The sequence below is a fragment of the Capra hircus genome, chromosome 2 (genome assembly GCF_001704415.2).
Source record: "Capra hircus breed San Clemente chromosome 2, ASM170441v1, whole genome shotgun sequence".
Classification (NCBI taxonomy): Eukaryota; Metazoa; Chordata; class Mammalia; order Artiodactyla; family Bovidae; genus Capra; species Capra hircus.
Genome location: NC_030809.1, coordinates 7901999 through 7927104, shown reverse-complemented (window position 1 = coordinate 7927104; position 25106 = coordinate 7901999). Strand labels below are relative to the sequence as shown.

The window sequence follows — 25106 nt, the reverse complement described above, 5'->3', positions numbered from 1 at the left end:
GAGACATGGGTTCGATCCCTGGGTCAGGAAGATCCCCTGGAGGGGGGAATGGCTACCCACTCCAGTATTCTTGCCTGGAGAATCCCATGGACAGAGGAGCCTGGCGGGCTGCAGTCCAGGGGGTCACACAGAGCCGGACACAACTGAGCGACTGAGCAGACGGGCGCAGCATCACCCTGGCATCACCCCGTTCATCTACCCTTGCTGGCCTTTGGTTCCTGGGGGTCATCTGTGGAACCCGGGCCACAGCTCTGTCTTGTGTCCATGGTATCTGTGCTCTCCGTAGGCCAGGCAGGGCAGCTCAGGTTGCCAAGGTTCAAAAAGCTCAGCTCTGACCTTCACCCAGGGTGTGAACTGGAGCCAGTTATTAACCTTTCTGTGCCTCAGTTTTCCTAGTGGTATAATGGAAGTAATAATAAGGTTACCCACTGCAAGGAGATCTAACCAGTCCATTCTGAAGGAGATCAGTCCTTGGTGTTCTTTGGAAGGAATGATGCTAAAGCTGAAACTCCAGTACTTTGGCCACCTCATGTGAAGAGTTGACTCGTTGAAAGACTCTGATGCTGGGAGGAGAAGGGGACGACAGAGGATGAGATGGCTGGATGGCATCCCCGAGTCGATGGACGTGAGCCTGAGTGAACTCTGGAAGTTGATGGACAGCGAGGCCTGGCGTGCTGCAATTCATGGGTCGCAAAGAGCTGGACATGACTGAGCGACTGAACTGAACTGAGCTGAACACACAAGGTGGGCTTCCTAGGTGGCGCCAGTGGTAAAGAATCTGCCTGCCAACGCAGAAGACATAGAGGCCCAGGTTCAGTCCCTGGGTCGGGAAGATTCCCTGGAGGAGAGCATGGCAACCACTCCAGTATTCTTGCCTGGAGAATCCCGCGGACAGAGGAGCCGAGTGGGCTACAGTCCATGGGGTCGCAAAGAGTCTGACACGACTGGAGCAACTTAGCCCCGGTGCATGCAACACGTAAGGTGGTTATGAGGATAAATGACATGATACGTGTAAAGTGTGAATAGCGTTAGTTATTGTAAAAGAGGGGCCTGGCCCCTGGGATGAGGCTGCTACATACAGCAATGCACGATTTCAGCATCAGTAGACCTTGGTTCAAATCCCAGCTCCACCCCTTCCTAACCGGCTCCAGGAGACTTATTCAATGCACTTCAGTCCCTCACCTGTAGAGAATGCCCAATGACAGGTACCCGGAGGGCTACTGGTAAGGTCTAATGAGCTCGGTAGGGACCGTGCTTAGCAGGAGCTAGATACACTGAAATTCTCAGCATGGTGGGGTTGTCATGATGAGGATGGCGTCGGGTCCACCAGATGATTCAGCTGAGTGAGCTGGTGGACAGGACAATCTGGTTGAAACAGTGATTTCGCCAAGAATAAACATGTCCCAATTTTGATGCACCATGGGCAATTCTGCAACTCTATGCAAATTTAAGCATTTTTGTCTATTCTTTTCTCAGAAGTTTCAGGGAGGAAGAGCTTTTTAAATATTTTTTATCTTTTGCTGTTCTTTACTGCATAATATAGTAACAGGGGGTATATATAAATATTATTTAAGTTATAATAATAAAATAGAGACCCATAAACCTACTGCTCATCTTTTTAAAAACCCCACCAAGTGGACCTTAGGGCTCCCACCAACACCCCCTCCCCAATCACATCCCTCCTTCTCCTTCCCTGCTGCCAAGGTCAGATGGAGGACCCACTCTCCTGGTCTTTGCGTTAACCATCATCTTGTTTATATGCTTTTTACTTTCAATGTCATTTTCCATTTATGTGGAGATACTTTGGAATAAACTGAAAGGCAGAAGTAAAGGATGTGAGCCGTTGAGCTACTAAAATTTACTCGTGGGGAAGCCATGGAAGATGGTCAGCCTGTGTGCTCAGTTATGTCTGACTCTTTGCAGCCCCTGCTGGACTGTAGCCAGCCAGGCTCATCTGCCCATGGAATGTTTCAGGCAATAATATTGGAGCAGGTTGCCATTTCCTCCTCTAGGGATCTTCCCAACCCAGGGATCAAGCCTGTATCTTTTGCATCTCCTGCACTGGCAGGCGATTTCTTTACCACTGTGCCACCTGAGAAGATGGTCAATTCTCCCCATTTTACAGATGAGGAGACTGAGGCTAAGGTCACACATTAGCAGGTAAAAATGCCAAGGCGAGAACTCAGAGTTGGTAGGCACTGTGTCACTAACTGTCAGGTCACACATGAAACTTTGGTTTCATTCTCTCGTTTGTTCAATAAGTGCTTACTATGAGCCAATCCAGGCTGGACACTGGCACATGGTCCAGCTTCCAGTCCCATCCAACAATTGTATTCCCACTACAATATCCTGACCTCAACTTGAATACCTCCCACATTGGGGAACTCTCTACCTCCCGAGGAAAATCTCGTTCTGGGAAGGAGGTTAGCAGATACTGGGGATGTGTCTGAAAGCTCTGGGCTCACAAACCACCTACAGAGTCAATGCCCCTAGACTAAGAACAAACAGAAACTTCCATAGCCAGACCTCAGCTCCTCCCAGCGCCTCAGAGTTGGGTCCAGCTGCCTGTGTAACCTTGAACAAGTCCCTGACCTTGCCTGGGCTTCAGTGCTCCCAGTTCCAGATTAATATGGAGTTCTAGAACATTGAAGATGGACAGTCCTCCTGGGGATTAAGCATGTGCCAATGCATTTCTCTCCCTGGAGAGGTTTGTTGGAGGCCCAGAGAGGGAAGGAACTTGCCTGGGAACACCAGCAAGGAATAAGAGGCTAGAGCCAGGTCATAAGTCATGACCACAGTTAGGCTCTATTCAGCCCCAACTTTCTGATTCATGGAGGACTTGTTTGAGTTTATCAAGGTGCAAGGCACAACTGTTTCCCCAATCGATGAGGGCAGCAGAGAAAACCTGGAGCATGAAAGAGTGGACAAAGAAGGACTTCCAGATGTTTAGAAGGGAAAGCTGGGGCTAGGGCTCCCACTACATCCCAGGCCAGACTTAAGGCAATGACCCACATAGAAGACCTAATAAATTTAAAAGTGGAACAAACAGCTATAAAACTGGGACACCCGCCCCCACCAAGTCCTATGGGTCTAGGCGCAGGCCCACTGCCACCCAGCCTGGGAGAGAGTGCTCCACTCCCCACTGACTGGGTATGACCATGAGTCCCTTCACTGGTCTGGCCTCAGTTATCCCTTCTGTTTTGGGAGAATAGAAAAACCTGCCCATAGGCAACACCGTCCCCACTGGGCATGGTGAACATAAAGGGCTGCAGAATGGGGAGCGGCTCAGACACTGGCTTTGGTGTCAGAGGGACCTGATTCCCAGTCTAGGATTCCTAGCTGCATGGAAACCTCTCTGAGCCTCAGTTTTCCACATGTGCTGAAATCAGAAAGTTGTTCTGAAGTTCATCTCAGACAATGTAGGTGCTCAGAAAACACTCTCCCTAGGCCTGGACCCATGCGAGGGGCCAGGGGACCTGTGGCCATTGGCTAATGGGAGGACCTGTTGCGCAGGACCGGTCGTATCGTTGCAAAATGAAAATACAGGCCCCTTGTTCAAAAAGTAATGAAGAAATGTCAAGGCAGGGATGGCAGAGCAGAAGCCAAGGGTAAGGTCTGGGCGACTGCACGGCTCATGGGCCCGGGAAGCTGGCCCCGTCTGTGGGGACATCTGGCATGGCTCAGACTCGGTTCAGGTTGAGGGGCTGAGGCCCTGACACCCCGGCTTCCACCAGCAAGCGGAGGGCCACCCCCTCTCCCCGGGGCTGCAGCTGGGATCACGACCACTGGGCCCGGCCACGCTCGGTGGCTGTCGGAGGCGGCATGAAAGACCAACTGTTCTCCACCTCGTCCTACCCCGTTTTTATCTCATGCCATGCATACAGCGCATAGCTGATTTCTTTCCGCAAAGAGCTGCGCTTTTTTTTTTTTTTTTCCTTTTCCAAGGGCAACGCTGGAAAGCCATGTGGCTTTTATTGCTGGCAGGAATGTCTGAGGCGTTCCTCCACCACCACATGAAATGGAGCCGTAATCTTCATCTGCGTAAGGCCAAAGCCCCCGGTCTCCTCAGAGCCATCGGCCTCTGAGATTAATTAAGGCTTCACAAGGACTGACAGTCATTAGAACCTTTTTGGGGAGGTGGAAAATCCCTAATGGGACTGGCTGGGCCCGGGAGCCACTGGGTGGGCAGGGAGGCGGGGGGCAGCGAGGAGGGCCTGCCGTGTAGGGGAAACTACCCTGGACCAGAGTCACTGGGCAGCGGTGAGAGGGGGTCCAAGGCTCTGCCCTTGGCCTAGGCTGTGACCTTGAGCGAGACCCTTCCCCTCCCAGGGCCTTGGTTCCACCCTTTGATAAACGGGAGATCTGGATATGCTATCTCAGAACCCTGTGGAGTCTGACATTATAAAATCCTGAATCCTGCCCACAATTTTCCTGCCAGGATTCTAATTCTATTCCATGACTGTAACTTCAAGCATCTGATTCTGGTCCATGAGAACAGTGTGGTAGTCAGGAACGTGGGCTCTGCAGCCAGTCTGCCTGGTTGGAATCTGAGCGCCACAGTTTCCCAGCTGTGTGTCCTTGGGCAACTTACTTAGCCTCTCTGTCTTTGGTTTTCTCACCTGTAAAAGGGGGTGATAACTGTACCTCTCCCATAAAAGTACTGGGAGGCACGGATGAACTTACCTGCCGTCAGTAACGATGAATAATGCTCAGAAATGTAATCGTGTGGCTGCAATCCTATCCCCCAAATTGGTTTGGCATACCGATTTCTTGGAATCCCATTCTTGCCACCTGCTTAAGGTTTGGAGACATGTTGAACCTGGAAACTCTCCTATCTTTCTTCTACTCTGCAAGAGGAAACAGCGACTCAGAAAGCCCTTTCCCTCCATGACTGCCAGAGCTGAAGCCCTATGCTGGGACTAGGGGAAGGCCATGCTCTTCCCGGAAGCCCACTTGGGCTGCAAGATACCGGGCTCTCCTCTGCCCCCAACGGAAGAGTCCTCTGATTTGATGGGTGCAATAGAGGGTCGTTTGGCACCCAACCATTGCGTGGATGGAGGAAGGCCCTGTGACCAGCCAGCGGAGGGGAGACAGAGCCTAGCTCTGCACCAAGAAGTCGTGTTAGAAGAAGGGTCTTTGAAGGACTTCCCTGCAGTCTAATGGTTAGGACTTGGCAGTGGCCTCGGGTTTGATCCCTGGTCAGGGAACTAAGATCTCACAAAAACAACAACAAAGAAGGGCCCTCAAGACCTTCTTGTTTGAACCTCTCAGGTTCTGAGACCCAGAGGAAATAAGTTATTTACTGTCTGAACCTCAACTGCCCCATCTGTAAAATGGAGAAGACAAAATCTCAACCCTGCAGAAGCATCATGAGGGTTAGTGATAACTGAGGTAGCACCCGTAACACACGGCAGGAGACTAATCAATTAGGGTAATTATTCATCATAGACCAAAGAGCTCTGCCAGAATTATTTCTGCTTTATAGATGACCATGGGCTTCCCTGGCAGGAAGTTCAGCACTAAAAAATCTGCCAGCCAGGGCAAGAAACAGGGGTTTGATCTCCAGGTCGGGAAGATCCCCTGGAGGAGGGCATGGCAACCCACTCCAGTATTCCTGCCTGGAAAATCCTACGGACAGCGGAACCTGGCGGGCTACAGTCCATGGGGGTTGCAAAGAGTCGGACACAACTGAGCGATTAAACAACAGCAACAGGTGACCAAAGAGAGCAACGAGGAGGGCGGCAGGAAGACCAGATCCAGGGGTGGGAGCCGGAGCCAGAACACACTTCCCTGGCCACTGATGGGGCCACCTCCTCTCCTCTGGCCAGGCTTGTGCTGAGACCAACACCCTGCCCTCCTTCCACCCTCTCCCTTTTGGAATCCCTGCAGGGAAGCATGGCATTTCTCCTGGAGCAAGGGGTCAAAACCACCTGGGAGGTGGGGGTGGGGTGGGGTACAGTGTGGTCCTGGCCCAGGGTTCCACCTGCGAGGTTCCAGCAGGGTGGGCGGAAGTCAGGCCACCCCACTTTGGGGGCCATGCCGTGCTGCCCCCGGCCTTGCCGAGTCTCTCTTCTTCTTCTTCGGTGACACAGGTTAAGTCTCTCCCCATTCTGGACCTCCATCGTTCCTATCTGTAAATTAGGGACTATAGCTGAGTCAGCCTCCTCGCAGGTGGGTTGGTTCCGAGGTGAAAGGAGAGCGGGCAGTGGGTGGGCCTCAGTGGACAATTCCTGCAGCCTCTTCCCTGAGTCCAAAGGGTCTGCTCGTTTCCCAGTCCACAGCTATTTAACAGCTGTCATTGCCTCTAGCCCGCCCACCCTTTTGCAGTTAACGGTATTGAGGTCTTTCAGTATCCATCCCTATGCGGGGCTCTTCCCATTTCTTCATTTAACCAGTGCAAGGTCGGAGGGGGGAGGCAAGGAATGTACACAACCATTTGGGGTGCCTCCTCCCCAAATTTTGAGTCAGATTGAGCTTTAATCTGGTTCTGGTCCTCTTTAGCCCAGAAAACCTTGGGCAATGTTCCTTTTCATTTAAACTTGCGTTGACACCTACCACACACAATTGAGGGTTGAAGGACCACTTCAAGCCCAAACACAGTGCCGGTACGTGGGAACACCTCTGCTAACATGGCTGTTACTGCTTTTCCCGCTTTACCATCCAGCTTTACCATCCAGGGGACCAAGGTTCAGAGAGGCGCAGGCCCTGCGCAAAAGTCCAACCAGCCAACGGCAGAGCCTCTAGCTATGTCCTACCCGCCGTCTTCTCCCCAGCTCCCTCCCCCTCCTCTCGGAGTCCGGCCCTTTCCAAAAGAAAACAGTCTACAGTTTGAGAGGACGCCTGTCTTCCTCCTCCAGTCCTAGCAGCAGGAGCCTTCCTGAAAGGCTGTCCAGGACGGGTGGCCTCAGAGCTGGATTCTCTAGGGTGAAGGCTCCCTGCCCTGAGGGCAACAACCCTTCAGCCACGCTATTGTCTTTCATGGCCCTTTCTCACTAATTATATATGTATATTTTATCATATAAATATTAATATTCCCTGGTGGCTCAGACAGTAAAGAATCCACCTGCGATGCGGGAGACCTGGGTTCAGTCCCTAGGTTGGGAAGATCCCCTGGAGGAGGGCATGGCAACCCACTCCAGTATTCTCGCCGGGAGAATCCCCACGGACACAGGAGCCTGGCGGCTCCAGTCCATGGGGTCGCAAAGATTTGGACATGACTGAGAGACTAAACACACACACATTTTAATATATAATACATATGTATCATATACGGGGCCTTCCCTGGTGGCTCAGTGGTAAAGAATCCGCCTACAATGCAAGAGCTATGGGTTCGATCCTTGGATTGGGAAGATCCCCTGGAACAGGAAATGGCAACCCACTCGTGTTCCTGCCTGAGAAACCCCATGGACAGAGGAACCTGGCGGGCTACAGTTCATGGGGTCGCAAGAGTCGGACACGACTGAGCTACCTCCACCACCATATAGCATATATATTAGTAATAAAACTTACATATGTGTAAATGCGTATATCTGAAATAAGGATGCAGACAAGCCCTAGTTTAATTAGCAGCATTTGCTTTCTTATTCTTGCACATAGAACAACTGATGGTATATCTGATATGGTGAAGCACAATACCCCTCCCCTTCAGGTGTGGAACCATCAGAACAACCTCCGTTCACAGTAGAGGAGACTGAGGCAAAGCGAGGGACAGGAATGTTCCTCCTGGAGTTCCAGGGCACAAGGCATGAAACAGGTTTCCTCATGGGTCCCTCTGGAGTCGGGGTGTGGAAGCCAGCCTGGGAGAAATCATTAGCTTCTAGCTGACTGTCCTCTGTGTTATTCACTGGACTAGGGCTCCTGCGAGAGGCTCCAGGGAATAAAGGGAACAACCACCTCCCGGGGAGGGAGAGGGGGCTAAGGGAAGTTTCAGGTTAGGAAAGTGTCTGCCTGGGGGGAGGTAGGGAGCGGGACCAGTGGGTTTCCCGAAGGAGCGTCTGAGAGCCCAGGGGAAGGTGAGTCCTCAAGATCAAGGCAGGGTAGTCCTCTGGTGGTGGCTGAAAACCCTCCTGCAAGCTGCCTCTGCCTGGAGGCAGGTCACAGACAGTCCTTAGCTCCCCAAGGGACCCCACCACCACCTCCAGGAGAACCATCCGGGACAGGACCGCCATGGACCAGGCTCTGACTCGGGCAAGCTTTAAATGTGAGGACTGGATATTTCACAAATGGAAAATGTGAGGCCCAGAGAGAGGAAGGGACTTGCCAAAGTCCCTGGACAACGGGTGATCAGGACTTATTTTTGAGCATAACAGTACCAGCTCGCATGGATGGAGCACCACCTACGTGCCAGACGTGTGCCAAACACCTTATGCACGATTCTAAGAGACCACTGTTATTACTCCCACTTCACAGAAGAAACAGATGAGGCTCGGAGAGTTTTAAGCAATTTACCCCAGATCACGGTAGGTGATGGAAAAACTCAGGCAGGGGAACCGCAGACCCAAGCTCCTTCCACAGCCAGTGGACCTCTTAGAAGAAGGTTTTCCAGAGCATCTATGTCCACTACCTGCCACAGACAGGGGATCCTCACCCCTCCTCAGGCACCGTGACTCCCTGGAAATCAGACTCGCTCTCAGAAGCTCTCTGGAGGGAGGGGAGACACGTGCAGGCACCTCACTACCAGGAATGCAGCTGAAGCGCCCACCATGGGATCATTCTGACTCCCTCCCCCTGGCGGAAGGAGTGTCTCCCAGAACCCAGGTTCTGCAAGGTCCCAGGCTGTGTTTCTCTTTACCCAGCTCTGGGCCAAGGTAGGTCCAGACCTCCTGGCTTCCTCTCCCTGTTGCAGACAACCTGGCATGCCCTTAGATGGGGGCTATTCGAGAGTGGCTGTCGATGGGTCCCAGAGAAGAAGAAGGGATCCCTGTCCACACAAGATGGGGAAGGGAGAGATATCTGTGGGCCCCAGGGGGGGAGTAGATTTCCAATCGAAACTGTCTTTTGAAAATGGGGAGAGACGGGGTGGGGAGAGGAGAGAGAGGTGTGATGCTAGGTCTGTCCGTCTGGGGTGGGGACAAAAACGGGTTGGTCTTAGGTTGAAATTGGGACCGAGCTGGTCTATTTCTCTGTGTGTGCTCCTCCCCCCGGGTTCCCCAGAACAGGACAAGACTGCGCACATCTACCAGAGAGAACGTTCTGCAGGGGGTCAGAGGGTGCTGGACCCTCCAGGGTCTGAGATAAGGCACAGAGCGTCCACGTCCATGGGGGCGGGGAGGGCAGCCTTCGATCTACCACAAAGCCACTGGTTTGTCCGATATGTGGCCGCACAGATGGTGAGGAATTGGGCGGGAGGGTGGCTTGTAGGAGCTGGCCGGTGGCGCCTGGTGCACATCTGTGCCCAGAACCTCAGCGGCTGGCAGAGTGCAAGCGTCAACTAGCGGTGGGTCCCGGGACTGCTCCTTGCCCCGCGGCCCCGGCGACCTCAGGCTGGGGACCCAAGTGTCTATAAACCCAGGTTCCCTGGTTCTGGCGCCCACCGGCAGCAAGCGCCTTTCTCTTGGGCTGGAGCCGTGCGGGCACTTGTGGCCGGGTGCCAGGACCCACAGGACTCCTATCCTCAGGAAACCCATTTGTAAACCGGCCATAGGACGGACGAGAGGGAGAAATCAGGCGGAGAGACCAGGAAGGGCACTGCTGCAAACCAAAACCACCCAACAAATCAAATTTACAAACCCCAGATGCAGCAGGTCCTGACCCCCAAAACCACTCTGGGGCAGCACAGAGTCACCCGCCCTTCCTGGCCCCAGGCCCTACCTGGACAAGACAAGGCGGGCCTTTGCAGCGGGAAGCTCCCAGAGGTCGGACTCCCAAGGCCCCTGTACCTCACTTTCCTCCAGGTCTGCAGCCAGTGCCAGCACTCCCGAGAGTGTGCAGGCCCCTCCTGGCGATCTGCAACTCCCACGTGCAGGCTCTATAAAAAGGTCCAGCGAGGGACCTTCATTGTCCCCGCTCTCTAAATGGTCTGAGGGGCCTGGTGTGAGGCTCTGACAGGGCTGGGGACCACCTCTCCAGGTGGTCGAGGTTGAGTCAGGGCCGGTCCATCCTAGACCCCATACAGGGCTTGATTTCGTTTGGCAACGACTAAGCAGCCCGCGATGGGTCAGATCCAGGGCGAGATCTTGCTGCCGCCATCGAATCCTATGCTTCTCCGCTCCCGAGGTTTGGAATCCGTCGTTTTGCACCTGTCCAAGGCCGGGAACAACGAATATCCAACCCGATCTCCAAAACGGCGGGCAGATTCTGCACGCGTTCGTTTCCCAGACTCCAAGGGGTCCATCTGGGGCGATAATCCAGAGCAATGGGGCTTGATCTTTCCAGTCCTCCTCCTCTGTGTAGCCTGTCCCTAGGCCCGCTATCCCGGCGTTAAGGGGCTGGAGAGGGGATCGTTTGCCTGTTTTGCCTCCGGGAGCGGATGGGCCACGCGGTCGGGAGAGGGGAGAAGGGGAGAATGAGCCGAGCCGGCAAGCAGTAAGAGCTGTCTGCGTTCCTGCCGCAGGGCCAGAGCGCACTGCCCGGGAAGACGCGGGCGTGGACCCGCGTGGGCCAGTTTGCATCCACCGGGTGGATGAAAATTCCCTGCTTTGGAAGCCGGGGCCCTTATCCTTTGCAGCCTTTCCCGCGCGTTCTCTGCACGGTTTCTTTCTCATCACGAACTCTGGTCCTCTCCTACGAAGCAGGACGGCGTTTACATGCCCGCGGGGGGTTGGGGCTTGGGGGTTGGGGGAGCGATGGGGGAGTGGAAACGCTCGCGTTTTTCAGGCACCGTCGTGTTTTTCAAAGAGCCATAGGCCGACGACGCAGCGAGGCCTGCGCGATCCTGAAAGTCATTTTTGGAGGGGAGAGCGGAGAGGAATGGTGTTACTTGCCCCCACGCCGATGCGGGCACGGAGGGGACACCCTTCTCTCTGGCCCCGGGCTGGGAGGAAAGTTGCGCAGGGCTCGGTGCTGCAGAGGCCTCTGGCTGGTGAGCGTCATCTCGTGTGCGGTCATCTCGTCTGGGGTCAAAATAATTTGCGGGACAGGTAGGGGCAGGGAAAAGACACTCTGGGGCCGCTACCCGCTTGGTGTTACCGGCCTTGAGGGCCCCCCGCCCCGTGCAGTCCCCATCTGGGGGGTGGGGGGTGCAAGCTTCACAGGCCGAAAGCAGCTGGAGCTGGGGAGGCCTGGCTGCCGGCGGCCGGGAAGGGCACCCGAAGAAGCTGGAGGTGGGGGTGGGGGGGTGGCGGCTGGAAGGACTAGACGTTTTAAACAAATTCTCAGCCTCGGCTCCAGCTCCCCAGAACTCTGGAGGAGCCCAGGGCTGTCGCGCAGGGAGTCGGGGGACCCAGCCCGGACCCCAGGCGCCCTCCCCGGGCGGAGCCTTCCGCCCCTCCCCGTTGGGCGGCCTTCGGCGGCCCCCGTTCCTCCCCGGCGAGCGCAGCCGAGGTGCCCGCGATGGGGGCTCCCATTGGCTGCGCGACGCGTCGCTCGGGCCGGCCCCGCCCTCGCGGGCCCCCGGGGGTACTAACCCCGCGCGAGCCGAGGCGGCGGCGGCGCGGCCACTTGGTTTCTCGAGGATTTTGTTCTGGGGCTGCGGCCGCCCAGTTGGTGGGGCGGCCGCGAGCGGGCTGCGGGCGGCGGGCTCCGCCGCAGCCTGAGCGAGGCCGCCGGGACCGCCGCGAGGAGCCGCCGCACGCGGGCCGCGCTACACGCCCGCCGCGCTACACGCCCAAGATGCGGGACTAGCGGGCCGGGCCAGCGGCGCGGCCGTCGGGGGGGCGGTGAGGCCTCGCGGCGGGCGTCTCCGGACGCCGCCCCCCGCCACCCCACCCCACCCCACCCCACCCCACCCCACCCCACGCCCCGGCGCCCTGAGGCCCCAGCCCGGCCGCTTCTGCTTTCCCGCTTCTCGCAGCGGCAGCAGCAGCAGCGGCGGCGGAGGAGAGGCGCCCGCGCCGGCCGCCCCCGGGGGAGCCGAGCCGCCGCCGCCGCCCGCCCGGCGCCCTGACGGCCGCTGTTATGCGTATTCCTGTAGACCCGAGCACCAGCCGCCGCTTCACACCTCCCTCCACGGCCTTCCCCTGCGGCGGCGGCGGCGGCGGCGGCGGCAGCGGCAAGATGGGCGAGAACAGCGGCGCGCTGACCGCGCAGGCGGCCGTGGGCCCCGGCGGGCGCGCCCGACCCGAGGTGCGCTCGATGGTGGACGTGCTGGCTGACCACGCGGGCGAGCTCGTGCGCACAGACAGCCCCAACTTCCTCTGCTCCGTACTGCCCTCGCACTGGCGTTGCAACAAGACGCTGCCCGTCGCCTTCAAGGTGAGTGCGGGGGAGGCCCCCCACCCCCGGGCGGGAGGACACCGGCCAGGCGGCTCCGGGCGTCTCCGCTGCAGGAGCCAAAGCCCCGGAAAAGGGAGGGGAAGGGAGGCGCCCGAGGGACCCCCGCGGTGAGAGCCCAGCCGCCGGGCCCCCCGGAGCTTTTGCGCGCTCCACCCGGGGACTTGGGCGTACACTCTAGAATGCACCCGGCACGGGTAACTTTTTAAGGGCTTTGCCACCTTCGGTCTTGGGGTGGTGGAGAAGAGGGGCCCTGCAGAGAGACCGTTGATGCGGAAACGAGCAGATGGGGTTTCGCTCTTCCCCAGCCGGATCCCTCGGATACAGCCCTGCGGGCTGCGAGCGGGGCAGAGAGGAGCCCTGGGATCCGGGCGAGGACCCCGGAGGCGGGGTGCGGAGGGTGGGAGAGGGCCTACCCTCCCCTGCCCGCACCCCTCCTCCTGCACGGCTCTCAGAAAACACTTCCTGCTCACACCGTCAACCCCTGGCTTCTGAAATTTCACACCAGGAGGCTCCAGGCTGGGATGGGGGGCCCTGAACCCTAAACGATTGCTGGCCGGGATCCCGAATGTCAGACCGAGATTGGGGCGGGGGGTGCGCTCCCACCCCTGGCAGCCCCTGGTAGCCATCCCGAGGAGCTTTTTTCTCTTCGCTGGGGAGTAGGCGACTGTTTCATTTTCATTTTTTTTAAGGGGGCAGCGAGATGAAACGAAAACGCCTTGGTTTTCCCCTAAACCTCTCACAGCTGCCGTGAGAAAGGGCAACGCAGGAAGGGCCATCGGCTGGGGGTGGCGGGTGCCCGAGGTGGCTGCAAACAGCGGCTCCTGGAAGCCGAGGCCGTCGTCGGTCCCATTAAGACGACTCCAAATTGGAAAAAGGGATGAGTGGCTCTTTGAGGTCTCCCGGGTGACATCTTAAAATACCAGTGGGGAAAATCTCCCGGGGAGGAGGGGGAGGGGGAGGCCCGTGTGACTTTAATCCTCAGAACGGAGGTTTTACTGTCACTTGGAGCTTAAAAGGAATCTTTGAAATTAAAAGAAGACAGGATGTTGACAGGAAATCTGGCCTTTTTAATCAGACCCCAAACATTTTCTCCTTGAAATTTTTACCATCTGGATCCCTAGTCCCTGCACGCGGTGGCCACGTTTAAATGGCTGTGACTGCCTTTGCAGTCTGATTTCCTTTGCAAAAGGCATCTGTCTCTCCACGCTCCTTGGGGCTGGGGGTGGGGAAAACTGTATTAGGGGGGCATCGCCGCCTTCATTTTGCAATTCCCCAGCAGGTGCATCCTCCTGCTATCAGAAGCCCCTCTCTCATTTTAAAGGGGGGTTCTGGGCAGCCCCTCTCAAAACAACAGTTTGTTTTGCGTTTTGCATTTTCCCTGCATAACGAATTCAGGCTCTGCAGAGGCAGATAAACTGGGCCTGGGCCACATTTCAGGGCCCCATTTCATACCCCAAAGGGCTCTTGCATTAATTGAATGTGGGGGAGCAGTCCCGTTATTGTTGTTGATAATATTTTCACTCAGAGACTCGGTTGCTAGGAGCGTGTTGATTCCTCTTTTGCTCAAGCCGGAGGAAGGAGAGGAGCTGCACCCCAGGACATAGTGGCTGTGCTCATTCCCCGCTTTCACTTAGGTTTCATTGCATTGAAAGGATCAATTCTTCAGGACGTGACTTAACCAGCTGATGTAGGATTTGGGTGTGGAAAGTAGAGATTTTTGCCTTCTGATTTTTGTGGTATTGGTGGTGGGGGCGCAAGTGTCTATTGTTTTTAAGCCTCTTCTCCACCCCCGCACTTGAAAAATCCGCATTGCGCCTGGGCCGCGTAGGAGAGCTGCTGACCCTGCCCCTCCCCTTCTTTCGCTGGCCTCCCCTACCTGCCTAAGCTGTCCTGCTGCCCCCATGCCCTCAGGTGGTGGCGCTGGGGGACGTGCCAGATGGAACAGTGGTGACGGTGATGGCGGGCAACGATGAGAACTACTCCGCTGAGCTGCGCAACGCATCGGCCGTCATGAAGAACCAGGTGGCCAGGTTCAACGACCTCCGCTTCGTGGGCCGCAGTGGGCGAGGTGAGCGGAAGGGCGACTTTGGCGATGGCAGAGGCGCAGGAAAGTAAGCTGAGAACGAGGTTTTGGGGTCCTTGCAGAAGCCCTTGAAGCAGGTCTCCAGGCCCAGCTCCGTCCAAAACAGCAGTTTGGAACCCCTTAAGGTGTTTCAGACGCTTTTGAGGACATGGAGAAAGTTAGGGTCCTTGGCCAGAAAAGACACAATTTTCTTCCCATTTCTGGGGTTTACTAACTTGTGAAACCTTCCGCGTCTCCCCTCTTTCCCAATTAAGCACCTCAGCCTCACAAAAGATGCTGGGAGGTCGTGGACCAACAAGCTCAAAATGGGGCCTCGTGGGTCTTTACGGTGCGGCGCCTTACTTAGAAGCTGGTTTAGACAAATCCTTGGTCTTTGGGGCCTCGAACACCCCAACCACTCTCTCCACTGGGGTGGAGTCTCCCCCACCCTTTGAGGCTGCCTCTCCCCAACTGTGGTCTCCCGAAGCCACAGTTTCGCCAGCCCCTTTGAACCTTAAGGCGGTTTAGAAAAAAAAAAAAAAAAAAAGAATGCAGGGCAGGATGCTGGGTGCTGGAAAGCAGAGCTTGAAGGCTGCCATCTCCCACTCTAGAAACAAGGCTGGTGTGCAGCCTGCCTATCTGACCTTCCTGGGGCATTGTGAGGGAAGGCAGGACCAGACACCACTGTGGCTGCCGCCAGGGGCTATCAAGTGGGAGGCGGCTGGGACCTGAAACCCCATCATCACTTCTGGATTGAGAAATCCTAGAACCCCGGCTGGGCGAAATGGAGACTTAAGGGCTTGCTGGCCCTTTAAGACCAGGCTGCCGAAAAGCTAAAAGCGGGGAGTGTCCTTTCCAGGCAACCAGCCGACCCCTCCAGCTTGTTAAGAAAGCTAGCTAGGTTCCCTCTGCTTCCAGTCTCCACAGAGGCTGAGGCAGAATTGTACTTTTCATCACCAATAAACAAGACCTTCTTAAGGTTTTAGTTCCCTCTGAGCTGCCAGCCCAGCTCGGAAACGGGCATCTGGGCACCATTTTTTCCTCTCCAGCCATTCCATGTATACATACAAATGTCAAACATATTTTGACTTTTCAGCATTAATTAAAACCAGGGCATTATTTGCATGTAATAACTGTTTACTTGTTACTTTTTTATGAAACTGAAATAGTTTACATTCTTTCAAACATTTCCTGTTCCTGTTGGCTCCCTTCCCCACGCACAGATTTCTTTCAAACGTTGCCCTTAACTGGTTGCAGGTTGATGGATGGAAAATGTTTGCTTTTATGAATTAAGCTTTCATTGCTGCTCCTAATTAGTCTCCAAGCCCCCTTTGTCATTCCCAATCTCTCAAGCCTTTTGCAACTTAATCCCAGCCCCAGCCCCAAGTGGAGAGTCGGGCCACTGGTCGGCGGGGGGCTCGCTAGGATGCGGTTGGATGCGGTTGGATCTCAGGTGGTGGCCGGGTCCACCAGTGGCGGTGGAAGCCCCCCGGAGCTGCCGCAGAAGGGGCGGTCAATGCTGGGAGCCCAGCGAAGCATCAGGGTGGTTCTCCCTACTTCCTCTCCTGGAAAGTGACAAGTTGGTTATTCTGTGTGTTCCTGAGACCTCACCTGGCCGTCCCTGCCACTGAAAGTGATTTCTTGGTAGTATTTATACCTACAGACCTGCATCCACCCCACAAGGCCCATAGAGAGGGAGCTAGGTTTCCAAAGCATCATTCAGCCGTGCGCTCTTGGAGCAGGCACTGGGGAGGGAGGTTGGGATCCTGGCTCTGGGAGGTGCAGGAGGTGGAGTTTACAAACTCCATTCTCTCTCCAGTCTCAGTGGTCCTAGGAGGCAGAAGAGGCCTGAGTGGATGTTCTGATGCCCATGGAACTTGATGAGCCTTTCAGACCTTGGAGGCTCATCAGACAGCCTGGGCTCTGTGACCAGCCAACCCAGATCCAGTCCCAGCTCTGCCGGTGACTCGCTGGATGACACTGGGCAAATGGCTTACTAACCTCTGTGTGTCTCTGTTGTTTCCTCATCTGTAAAATGGGGCAATACTCGTACCTCCCTTGTAGGATTTCTTTGAGCATTAAGGAAACTGGTACTAGTGTATCGGTTGGCACCTACTGAGAACGGGATACAGTTAGAGACTGTGTTACTTCAAGTGCCTGGGACTGGAGGAGACCTTTGAAGTCCCTTTGAGTGGTGACAGTCACTGATTCTCTGATTATGGTGTGGTTTGGGCGGGGGTGGGGGAAAACCAGAAGGTGTGAATTGTTGAGTGGGAGAAGTGGAGGCGGCTGGCAGTGAGGAAGGAGGACACAGGGGTCCTGTGGCATGCAGCCACACCTCTGCTGCACCCAGCCTGCCCATTGGGAAATTCCCTCCCAGGAACACATCGGTGGTTGACACAGACAGTTTGGGCCAGTGAGGAATCAGGACAGCCTGGGGTTTGGGACTCCAAGCCTTTCCCTGGCTCTCTGACTTCTGCCAGAACTTAAGAAGCCAAATGGAAACTTCTGTTCATCTCCTTGCTTTTTATCCCTTGATCCTGCCTTAATTCTAAGAAAGAGATTTCCGTGCAAGACATATACACAGAACTAACACAGAGCTCTCATGATAAACCTGAAAGTGTAAACCAAGAGAAGAAAGGGAAGGAAACCAAGTCATTCTGCAGTGATTAGGGCTGACGTCCCCGCCCTGCCGGACGCAGCACCCCTTCTTACAGAAGATTTTTGCAACATGTCCTCTACCATCCTACGGTTGAAATGTGCATGATATCATCATAACCTGTCCACCTACGTGCATGCTCAAAATCGATAGAATTCCATAACTCTAATGGAAAGAAAAAGGAAAAGTAACTTATCACGATGTATCTATTTGAATATGTAAATGTTGGAGCTGACAGACACTGTGGGGTGGATGGATGTTTGCACCTCCAGAGGAAGCCCTGTGACCCCAACCCTACAGGCCAGGTGCGTGTGACTCAGTCTGAATGTGGCACCATCGCCAGGGACACGATTTGCTGAAGCTGTGAGAAATTTTTGGCAAAACTCTGAGCAAAATTTTTTTGAAACAATTAAGAACTATCTTCTCTCCTGGAAAATTCAATAGATGTTAAAAGAGTGCAAAATCTTCTGTTTTATGTCAAACTGAGTTAGGCTCATGGCTCAGAGACTCTCTATAAGCTGGTTTTCACACAGAAAGAGCGAATAATCCATTGCCTTGTGCAGTGCCCAACATTTTTATCTCCCCTACCCACCACATCCCACCTCTTGAGGACCACGCACCATAAACTCCCAAAATGGCCCCTAGTCAAAGCTGTGGTTTTTCCAGTAGTCATGTATGGATGTGAGAGTTGGACTATAAAGAAAGCTGAGCACCGAAGAATTGATGCTTTCGAACTGTGGTGTTGGAGAAGACTCTTGAGAGTCCCTGGGACTGCAAGGAGGTCCAATCAGTCCATCCTAAAGGAGATGAGTCCTGAATATTCATTGGAAGAACTGATGCTGAAGCTGAAACTCCAATACTTTGGCCACCTCATGTGAAGAGTTGACTTATTGGAAAAGACCCTGATGCTAGAAAAAATTGAAGGTAGAAGGAGAAGGGGACAACAGGGGATGAGGTGGTTGGATGGCATCACTGACTCAATGGACCTGAGTTTGAGTAAACTTCAGGAGTTGGTGATGGACAGGGAGGCCTGGAGTGCTGCAGTCCCTGGGGTCGCAAAGAGTCAGACACGACTGACCGACTGAACTGAATTGAACTGAGGAGGGGGCCACTAGGTGAAGATGAAAAGAACTGAACCATCATGAACCGGTTAAAAAGAAACCTCAGTGTGTGGCGAGAAATTTGGAATGTGATTGCGGACACAGGCTTAGGGGGACCACTGGTGAGAGAGGAGTAGATGGCTTCTTGGTTGATCCTGAACAAATCCAGAGGCCCCCAGAGATGAGTCCTCCCCTGTCCATGAAGCCCCAGGGGCGGGGACTTGTTCGACAGGAACCCAGGCCTAGAGGGACAGAGACTGGCCCAGGACCACACTGCCAGACCTCACAACGTGCTGCTGCATTCAGCAACCGAAACCCGGGTCCTCTGGCAAAGTCTGGGGGCTGTTCTCAGCCCCCTGGTGCAGCAATTTCCAGGCTAGGACTCTGCCCCCCCACTTCCAGGTCCACCTGCCCACAGTCCAGGAGTTGCACCTTGATGTGCAAGTGAGCCTGGGATTCCTGCACAAGGTCCTCTCGGCTTCCTGCCCTTAAGAGACGGCTGGATGGGTTTGCTGCCAGGCACAGAGAGAGGCAGGGGCACTCTGGGAGCCGGCTTCCCCCACCTCTGGCTTCCCCCACCTTTGGTTCTCGGGGGTGGGGGGCGCAGCCTTCTGTGGCACCTGACACCTGACCCCTCCCACTCCTGCTCCCAGGTCCCAGCTCCTCCCCTCCTCCTTCCTCCCTCCCTCCTCTCTGTGGGTACCTGGGAAGGGTGGTGTCAGGCCTGGAAACTGGGAGGAAGCTGTTGAGGTGGACTGGTGACCTCAGGGCTGGCCAGTGGCTTGCTGCCTAGTGGGGTGGAGTTTCTCACACCCAAGGAGTAGATGCTTAGGGTCGTTGTGGCGGGGCAGGCTCCAGTAAGTGCTAACCTTTCCGGGTTCTGCTTGATTATCAGGTGACCTGGCCAACTCTTTGCCCTGCTGTGAGCCTCAGTTTTCTCATCTGTAAAATGGGAGCAGTAACCTCTGCCCTCTCATTTCACAAACATTCACTGGGCACGTGCTATGTGCCCGATGCTGTCCTAGGGGCTGGGGACAGAGCGATGAAGAAGACAGATACTCTGACCCCCACAGAGCGTATCATCTAGCTGTCGTTCAGTCGCTCAGTCGTGTCTGGCTCTTTGCGACCCCATGGACTGCAGCACACAAGGCCTCCGTATCCTTCACTATCTCCCAGAGTTTGCTCACACTCATGTCCATTGAGTTGATGATGCCTTTCAACCGTCTCATCTAGTAGAGGGAGACAGAATAAACAAGTAGATGGATTATTCGCAGTAATAAGCCTTACGAGGAAATTCAAGCCTAACAAGTGGGAATGGGAAGGTCTGTGATGCTTCAGAGTGAGCTTCTTAACCTTTCATCGCTCCAGGAACCCCTTTAACAGTCTCAGAATAGTGTTTTTCAACCTAGAGGGGTGGGACGGAGCGGGAGGTGGGAGGGAAGTTCAAGAGGGAGGGCACATATGTAACCTACGGCTGATTCATGTTGATGTATGGCAGACATTTATACAATATTGCAAAGCAATTATCCTCTAATTAAAAATAAATTTTTTAGAAGGTGGACCATAAAAAAAATGAAATAAAATGCAAAGGATGGTGATGAAAGCCAATTATATTAAAACATAGTTAGCAAAACATTTTTTTTCAATGTGATAAATATGCTGTCTAGTTAGCGTGTTAAATAGCAAGATCTAGCAATGGGTTTGATGATGACTGTGACTTTGAAGTTGTGACGAGCACAAAAGATATTTAAAGAAATCTGCACTGTCTGTAACGTGATATGTTAACATCTGTGACATCTGTGGGCGACAAGGTCACGGAGACTGCTGTCATGCCTCTGCGGTTTGTTGCCTGCGTTCCTCCTTCAGAGAGATGCTACATTTCAGGTGGAGGCTAAGGAAGATACCGATGTTGTCCTTTTATTTTTTTTCTATCCCACTTATCAGGCCTGCTCGATTCTAAGAGGCATGCCAGGGTAAAAATGCCTCCTTTAGATGAAGTGACCCGGGAGGGCCTCCCTGGGAAGGTGACTTTTCAGTGACGACCTGAAGGAAGGGAGGTTAAAAACAGAGGGCTACAGTGATCTGGCGAGTGCAGGGACCCCGGAGCCCATCGGCTCTGGGCTGGCCACCTAAACCACCCTGGTACCAGAGAGGTGATGGAAGGGTCAGAAGCCCAGGGACCTCTGGACAGTGCCTGACTGGTTGGGGAGAGGGTCTAGCAGGGAACACCTCAGAATGAGAGGAAGCAGTAATGGCGCAGAAGGGTCCCTGGGAGGGGGTGGGCGGAGAGCCTGAGGCCAAGAGACTTTCTGCACGCCCTGTTTCCAGAAGCCATGGAAAGTGCCCCTGTGGTCTGTGAGGGGCCAGGCTGGTTTCTCTGGCCCAGACGCCAAGTCAGACGCAGGTGCATTTCCATCCCTGCCTCCAGCCGCCAGTTCTGGAAAGTTCCTCCAGAGAGGCCCCTCTCTGCCCCAGTTCGAGTCATACCTCACTTTAAACGGCTACCCTTCCTCTGCGGGCGCGCGTGCGGACGCGCGCGCGTGCGCGCGCACACACACACACACTCCCCCAGGCTCAGAAGCACACACACACACACACTCTCCCCCAGGCTCAGAAGCACACACACACACACACACACACACACACACTCCCCCAGGCTCAGAAGCCCCTGTTGGTGTGCGCACACACACACACACACTCCCCCAGGCTCAGAAGCGCACACACACACACACACACACACACACTCTCTCTCCCAGGCTCAGAAGCACACACACACACACACACACACACACTCCCCCAGGCTCAGAAGCACACACACACACACACTCTCCCCCAGGCTCAGAAGCACACACACACACACACACACACACACACTCCCCCAGGCTCAGAAGCCCCTGTTGGTGTGCGCACACACACACACACTCCCCCAGGCTCAGAAGCGCACACACACACACACACACACACACACACTCTCTCTCCCAGCCTCAGAAGCCCCTCAATTTAAATGGCACACACACACATACACACACACACACACACACACACACTCTCCCAGGCTCAGAAGCCCCTGTCAATTTAAATGGCGCACACACACACACACACACACACACACTCTCCCAGGCTCAGAAGCCCCTGTCAATTTAAATGGCGCACACACTCATACACACACACACACACACACACTCTCCCAGGCTCAGAAGCCCCTCAATTTAAATGGCACACACACACACACACACACACACACACACACTCCCCCAGGCTCAGAAACCCCTGTCAATTACATGCACACACACTCTCCGAGGCTCAGAAGCCCCTGTCAATTTAAATGGCACACACACACACACACACACACACACACACACACACACACACACACACTCTCCCAGGCTCAGAAGCCCCTGTCAATTTAAATGGCTACCCTTCCTCTGCACACACACACATACACACACATACACAAGCACACACTCTCCCCCAGGCTCAGAAGCACACACACACACACACACACTCCCCCAGGCTCAGAAGCCCCTGTTGGTCTGCACACACACACACACACTCTCCCCCAGGCTCAGAAGCCCCTGTTGGTCTGCACACACACACACACACACACACACAAGCACACACCTCCCCCAGGCTCAGCGCACACACACACACACACACACACCACACACACACACACCCAGGCTCAGAAACCCCTGTCAATTACATGCACACACACTCTCCGAGGCTCAGAAGCCCCTGTCAATTTAAATGGCACACACACACATACACACGCACACTCTCCCAGGCTCAGAAGCCCCTGTCAATTTAAATGGCTACCCTTCCTCTGCACACACACACATACACACACACACAAGCACACACTCTCCCCCAGGCTCAGAAGCACACACACACACACACTCTCCCCCAGGCTCAGAAGCCCCTGTTGGTCTGCACACACACACACACACACACACACACAAGCACACACCTCCCCCAGGCTCAGCACACACACACACACACACACACACTCTCTCTCCCCCAGGCTCAGAAGCCCCTGTTGGTCACACACACACACACACACACACACACACACACTTACTCTCTCTCTCTCTCTCTCTCTCCCCCCCAGGCTCAGAAGCCCCTGTTGGTGTGACCCGAGCAGCCTGACTGGTTTTGTTTTTTTTTTTTTTTTATCTGAGTATCTTTGCTTTTAGGGGCTTCCCTGGTTGTGATTCGTGGAGTCGCCAAGAGCCGGACAAGACTGAGCGACTCAATTGAACTGGTGACTCAGACAGTAAAGAAGCTGCCTGCAATGCAGGAGACCCGGGTTCGATCCCTGGGTGGGGAAGATCCCCTGGAGAAGAGAATGGCCACTCCCCCCAGTACTCTTGCCTGACAGATCCCGTGGACGGGGAGCCTGGTGGGCTGCAGTCCATGGCGTCACAAAGAGTCAGACGTGACTGAGCGACTGACACGCATCATTGCTTTACAATGCTGTGCTAGTTTCTGCCGTAGAGCAAAGTGAGGCAGCTGTATGTGTACATATATCCGCTCTTTTTTTTTTTTTTAATTTCCTTTCCATTTAGGTCACTGCAGAGCATTGAGTAGAGTTCCCTGTCCATACAGTAGGTTCTCCTTATTCTGCTCTCTGTTTTGTACACGGTAGTGTATATATGCCAGTCGTAATCTCCCACTTTATCCCACCCACTCTTCCCTGTGGTGTCCATACGTTTGTTCTCTTTGTCTGTGTCTCTGTGTCTGCTTTGCCAATAGGTTCACCTGGGTCATTTCTCTAGATTTCACATGTATGTGCTAATATACGCTATTTGTTTTTCTCTTTCTGACTTGCTTCGGTCCGTGTGATAGTCTCTAGGTCCATCCATGTCTCTGCAGATGTCACAGTTTGGTTCCTTTTTATGGCTGTTTTCTTTTGCGCTGGGTTGTCCTGTTTCTGGGGCTGGAATTTTCACTCCCATCACTGGATCATCAAGTACCAGCCATGCCAAGCTGGCTATTGGTCCCTCCCCCCAACACACACCCCTCAGACGTTTGTCTCCCACCTGTGAAGTGGGCATATGGAATTGGGTCTGCCTGTCCTGGGTGGGTGTTGAGAGTACGAGGACAGCCCTGGGGGAACGCAGGTGCACAGAGCCATCAGCCCCTGCCCTCGGGGAGTCCCCAGGCCCATAACTGGGGACTGGAGGTAGGGGCGCTCAGAGGCAGAGCAGAAGGAGGCCAGTGTGACTTGGGGATCAGTGATCCTTACGCATCCCCCCACCCCCCAACCTCATATATCGTGGAGACTTTGATGATGATGGAGAGCAGGGCAGGAAGGGAGACTCCAACTTCAGAAAAGGTGCTGGGAAAATCAGGTTGCCCTTTGAGGAAAAACCTTTACCTTCTACCAGGCCAACCGGTAAATCCCTAGAAGAATCAAAGAGCAACGTAGGAGGTAGAGAGGATGATACTGATCGAAGGCACCCTTTATCTGCTTGTTCCACGGGGAAACCTCCCCAAACATGAAAAGACAGGAGCAGCCACAAATCAAGAGGCAGAACTGAAAATGCAAATCAGCCCGGAGTCAGAAAGCGAAATGTAAGGGCCAGTGAAGTGGGAGACTGATTGCCACAAACAGGACAAGGACAGTGTTAACGAGCTTGCTAGAGAGTGGGGGGTGTGTGTGTGTGTGTATGTGTGTGTATGTGTGTGTGTGTGTGTGTGTGTGTGTGTGTTTAAGGCATTAAAACCTTAAATCTCGGGAAGACCGTGATTTGTGTTGGATGAGGACAGATGATAAACATGAAACGTGTTTCGGTCTCACTGATAATAGAACAAAGGTGTTGAAGTTAAGAGCGTTTCAGAGATCTTCCACCTTGATAGACTTGGTCCTGAAGATGCTGACCACATCACAGTAGACTCTGCCCCACACCAATCACCATGCTTCTCTCTGGAGAGTCATCTCACTGGAGAGATCAGTGCCCCTGAATCCATCTCAGCCCTCTGATGAGATGAAATCACTCACCGCTGCCTAGAGTCTGCTGTTGCTGCTGCTGCTAAGTCCCTTCAGTCGTGTCCGACTCTGTGCGACCCCATAGACGGCAGCCCACCAGGCTCCCCTGTCCCTGGGATTCTCCAGGCAAGAACATTGGAGTGGGTTGCCATGTCCTTCTCCAATGCATGAAAGTGAAAAGTGAAAGCGAGGTCTAAGGAAATAAGCAGAGGTGTAGACAAAGATTTTTATAAACAGAAGGTCATTTTCCTTTTATTTTAAACGGTAACACAAAAATCATGATTTTTAGGTTTTTTTTGCCCTCAGGAATTTTGAATGGAGAATTTGGGGCCAAATGTCTATCTAAAAATAGAACAGAGTTCTGGAAATAACAATTGTGTCTACAAATGAAATGTCTGTAGCTCCCAAATCAGTCCTTTTTCAAGCCCCAGTTGCATACGCCAATAAGAAATGAGCAGCAGCATAAATACCCAAGATAAGGAGACGGATAAATAAAAGATGAGGCTTCCATGAGTGGAAATATTTTGAAGCCATTAAAAATGAAGTTTATGAAGAATTTTTAATGATGTAAGTGCTCATGATGTGATGTTAAGTGAACAGAAAAAAAAAGGGTATGGAAATATTTAGTGTCATTTTTACAGCTGTGTGAAAACATACACTCGCCCGAAAAGGGTTGCAGGAGAGAACGTTCAAATGTTAATGGTGTTTCTCTCTAGCTAGTGGAACTGTGGGTGATTTCTTCTTCTTTTTTTATATTTTCTGCATTCTCAAAATTTTCTCTAAAGGTTATGAATTATTTTCAGAAAAAAACATGTACCTATCCTAGCTCCCTACCCCAAAATCCTGAGAGTCTCTGGGGAATAGCGCAAAGGCTGAAAAATGGAATAAATAAACCAGGGTGGCCAGAACGCAGGGTAAGGGGAA

The 25106-nt window shown here is 53.9% G+C and overlaps 1 protein-coding gene across 1 annotated transcript in view; it reads left to right on the top strand.

Moving 5' to 3' along the window:
• The window catches only part of RUNX3 (runt related transcription factor 3), a 65146-nt gene that overhangs the window by 22288 nt on the left and 17752 nt on the right, over positions 1-25106 (top strand). Inside the window, exons 2-3 of the mRNA XM_018055986.1 lie at positions 12071-12351; positions 14284-14440. Coding sequence (XP_017911475.1) covers positions 12071-12351; positions 14284-14440 — 438 coding nt within the window. The remainder of the gene's footprint in view (positions 1-12070; positions 12352-14283; positions 14441-25106) is intronic.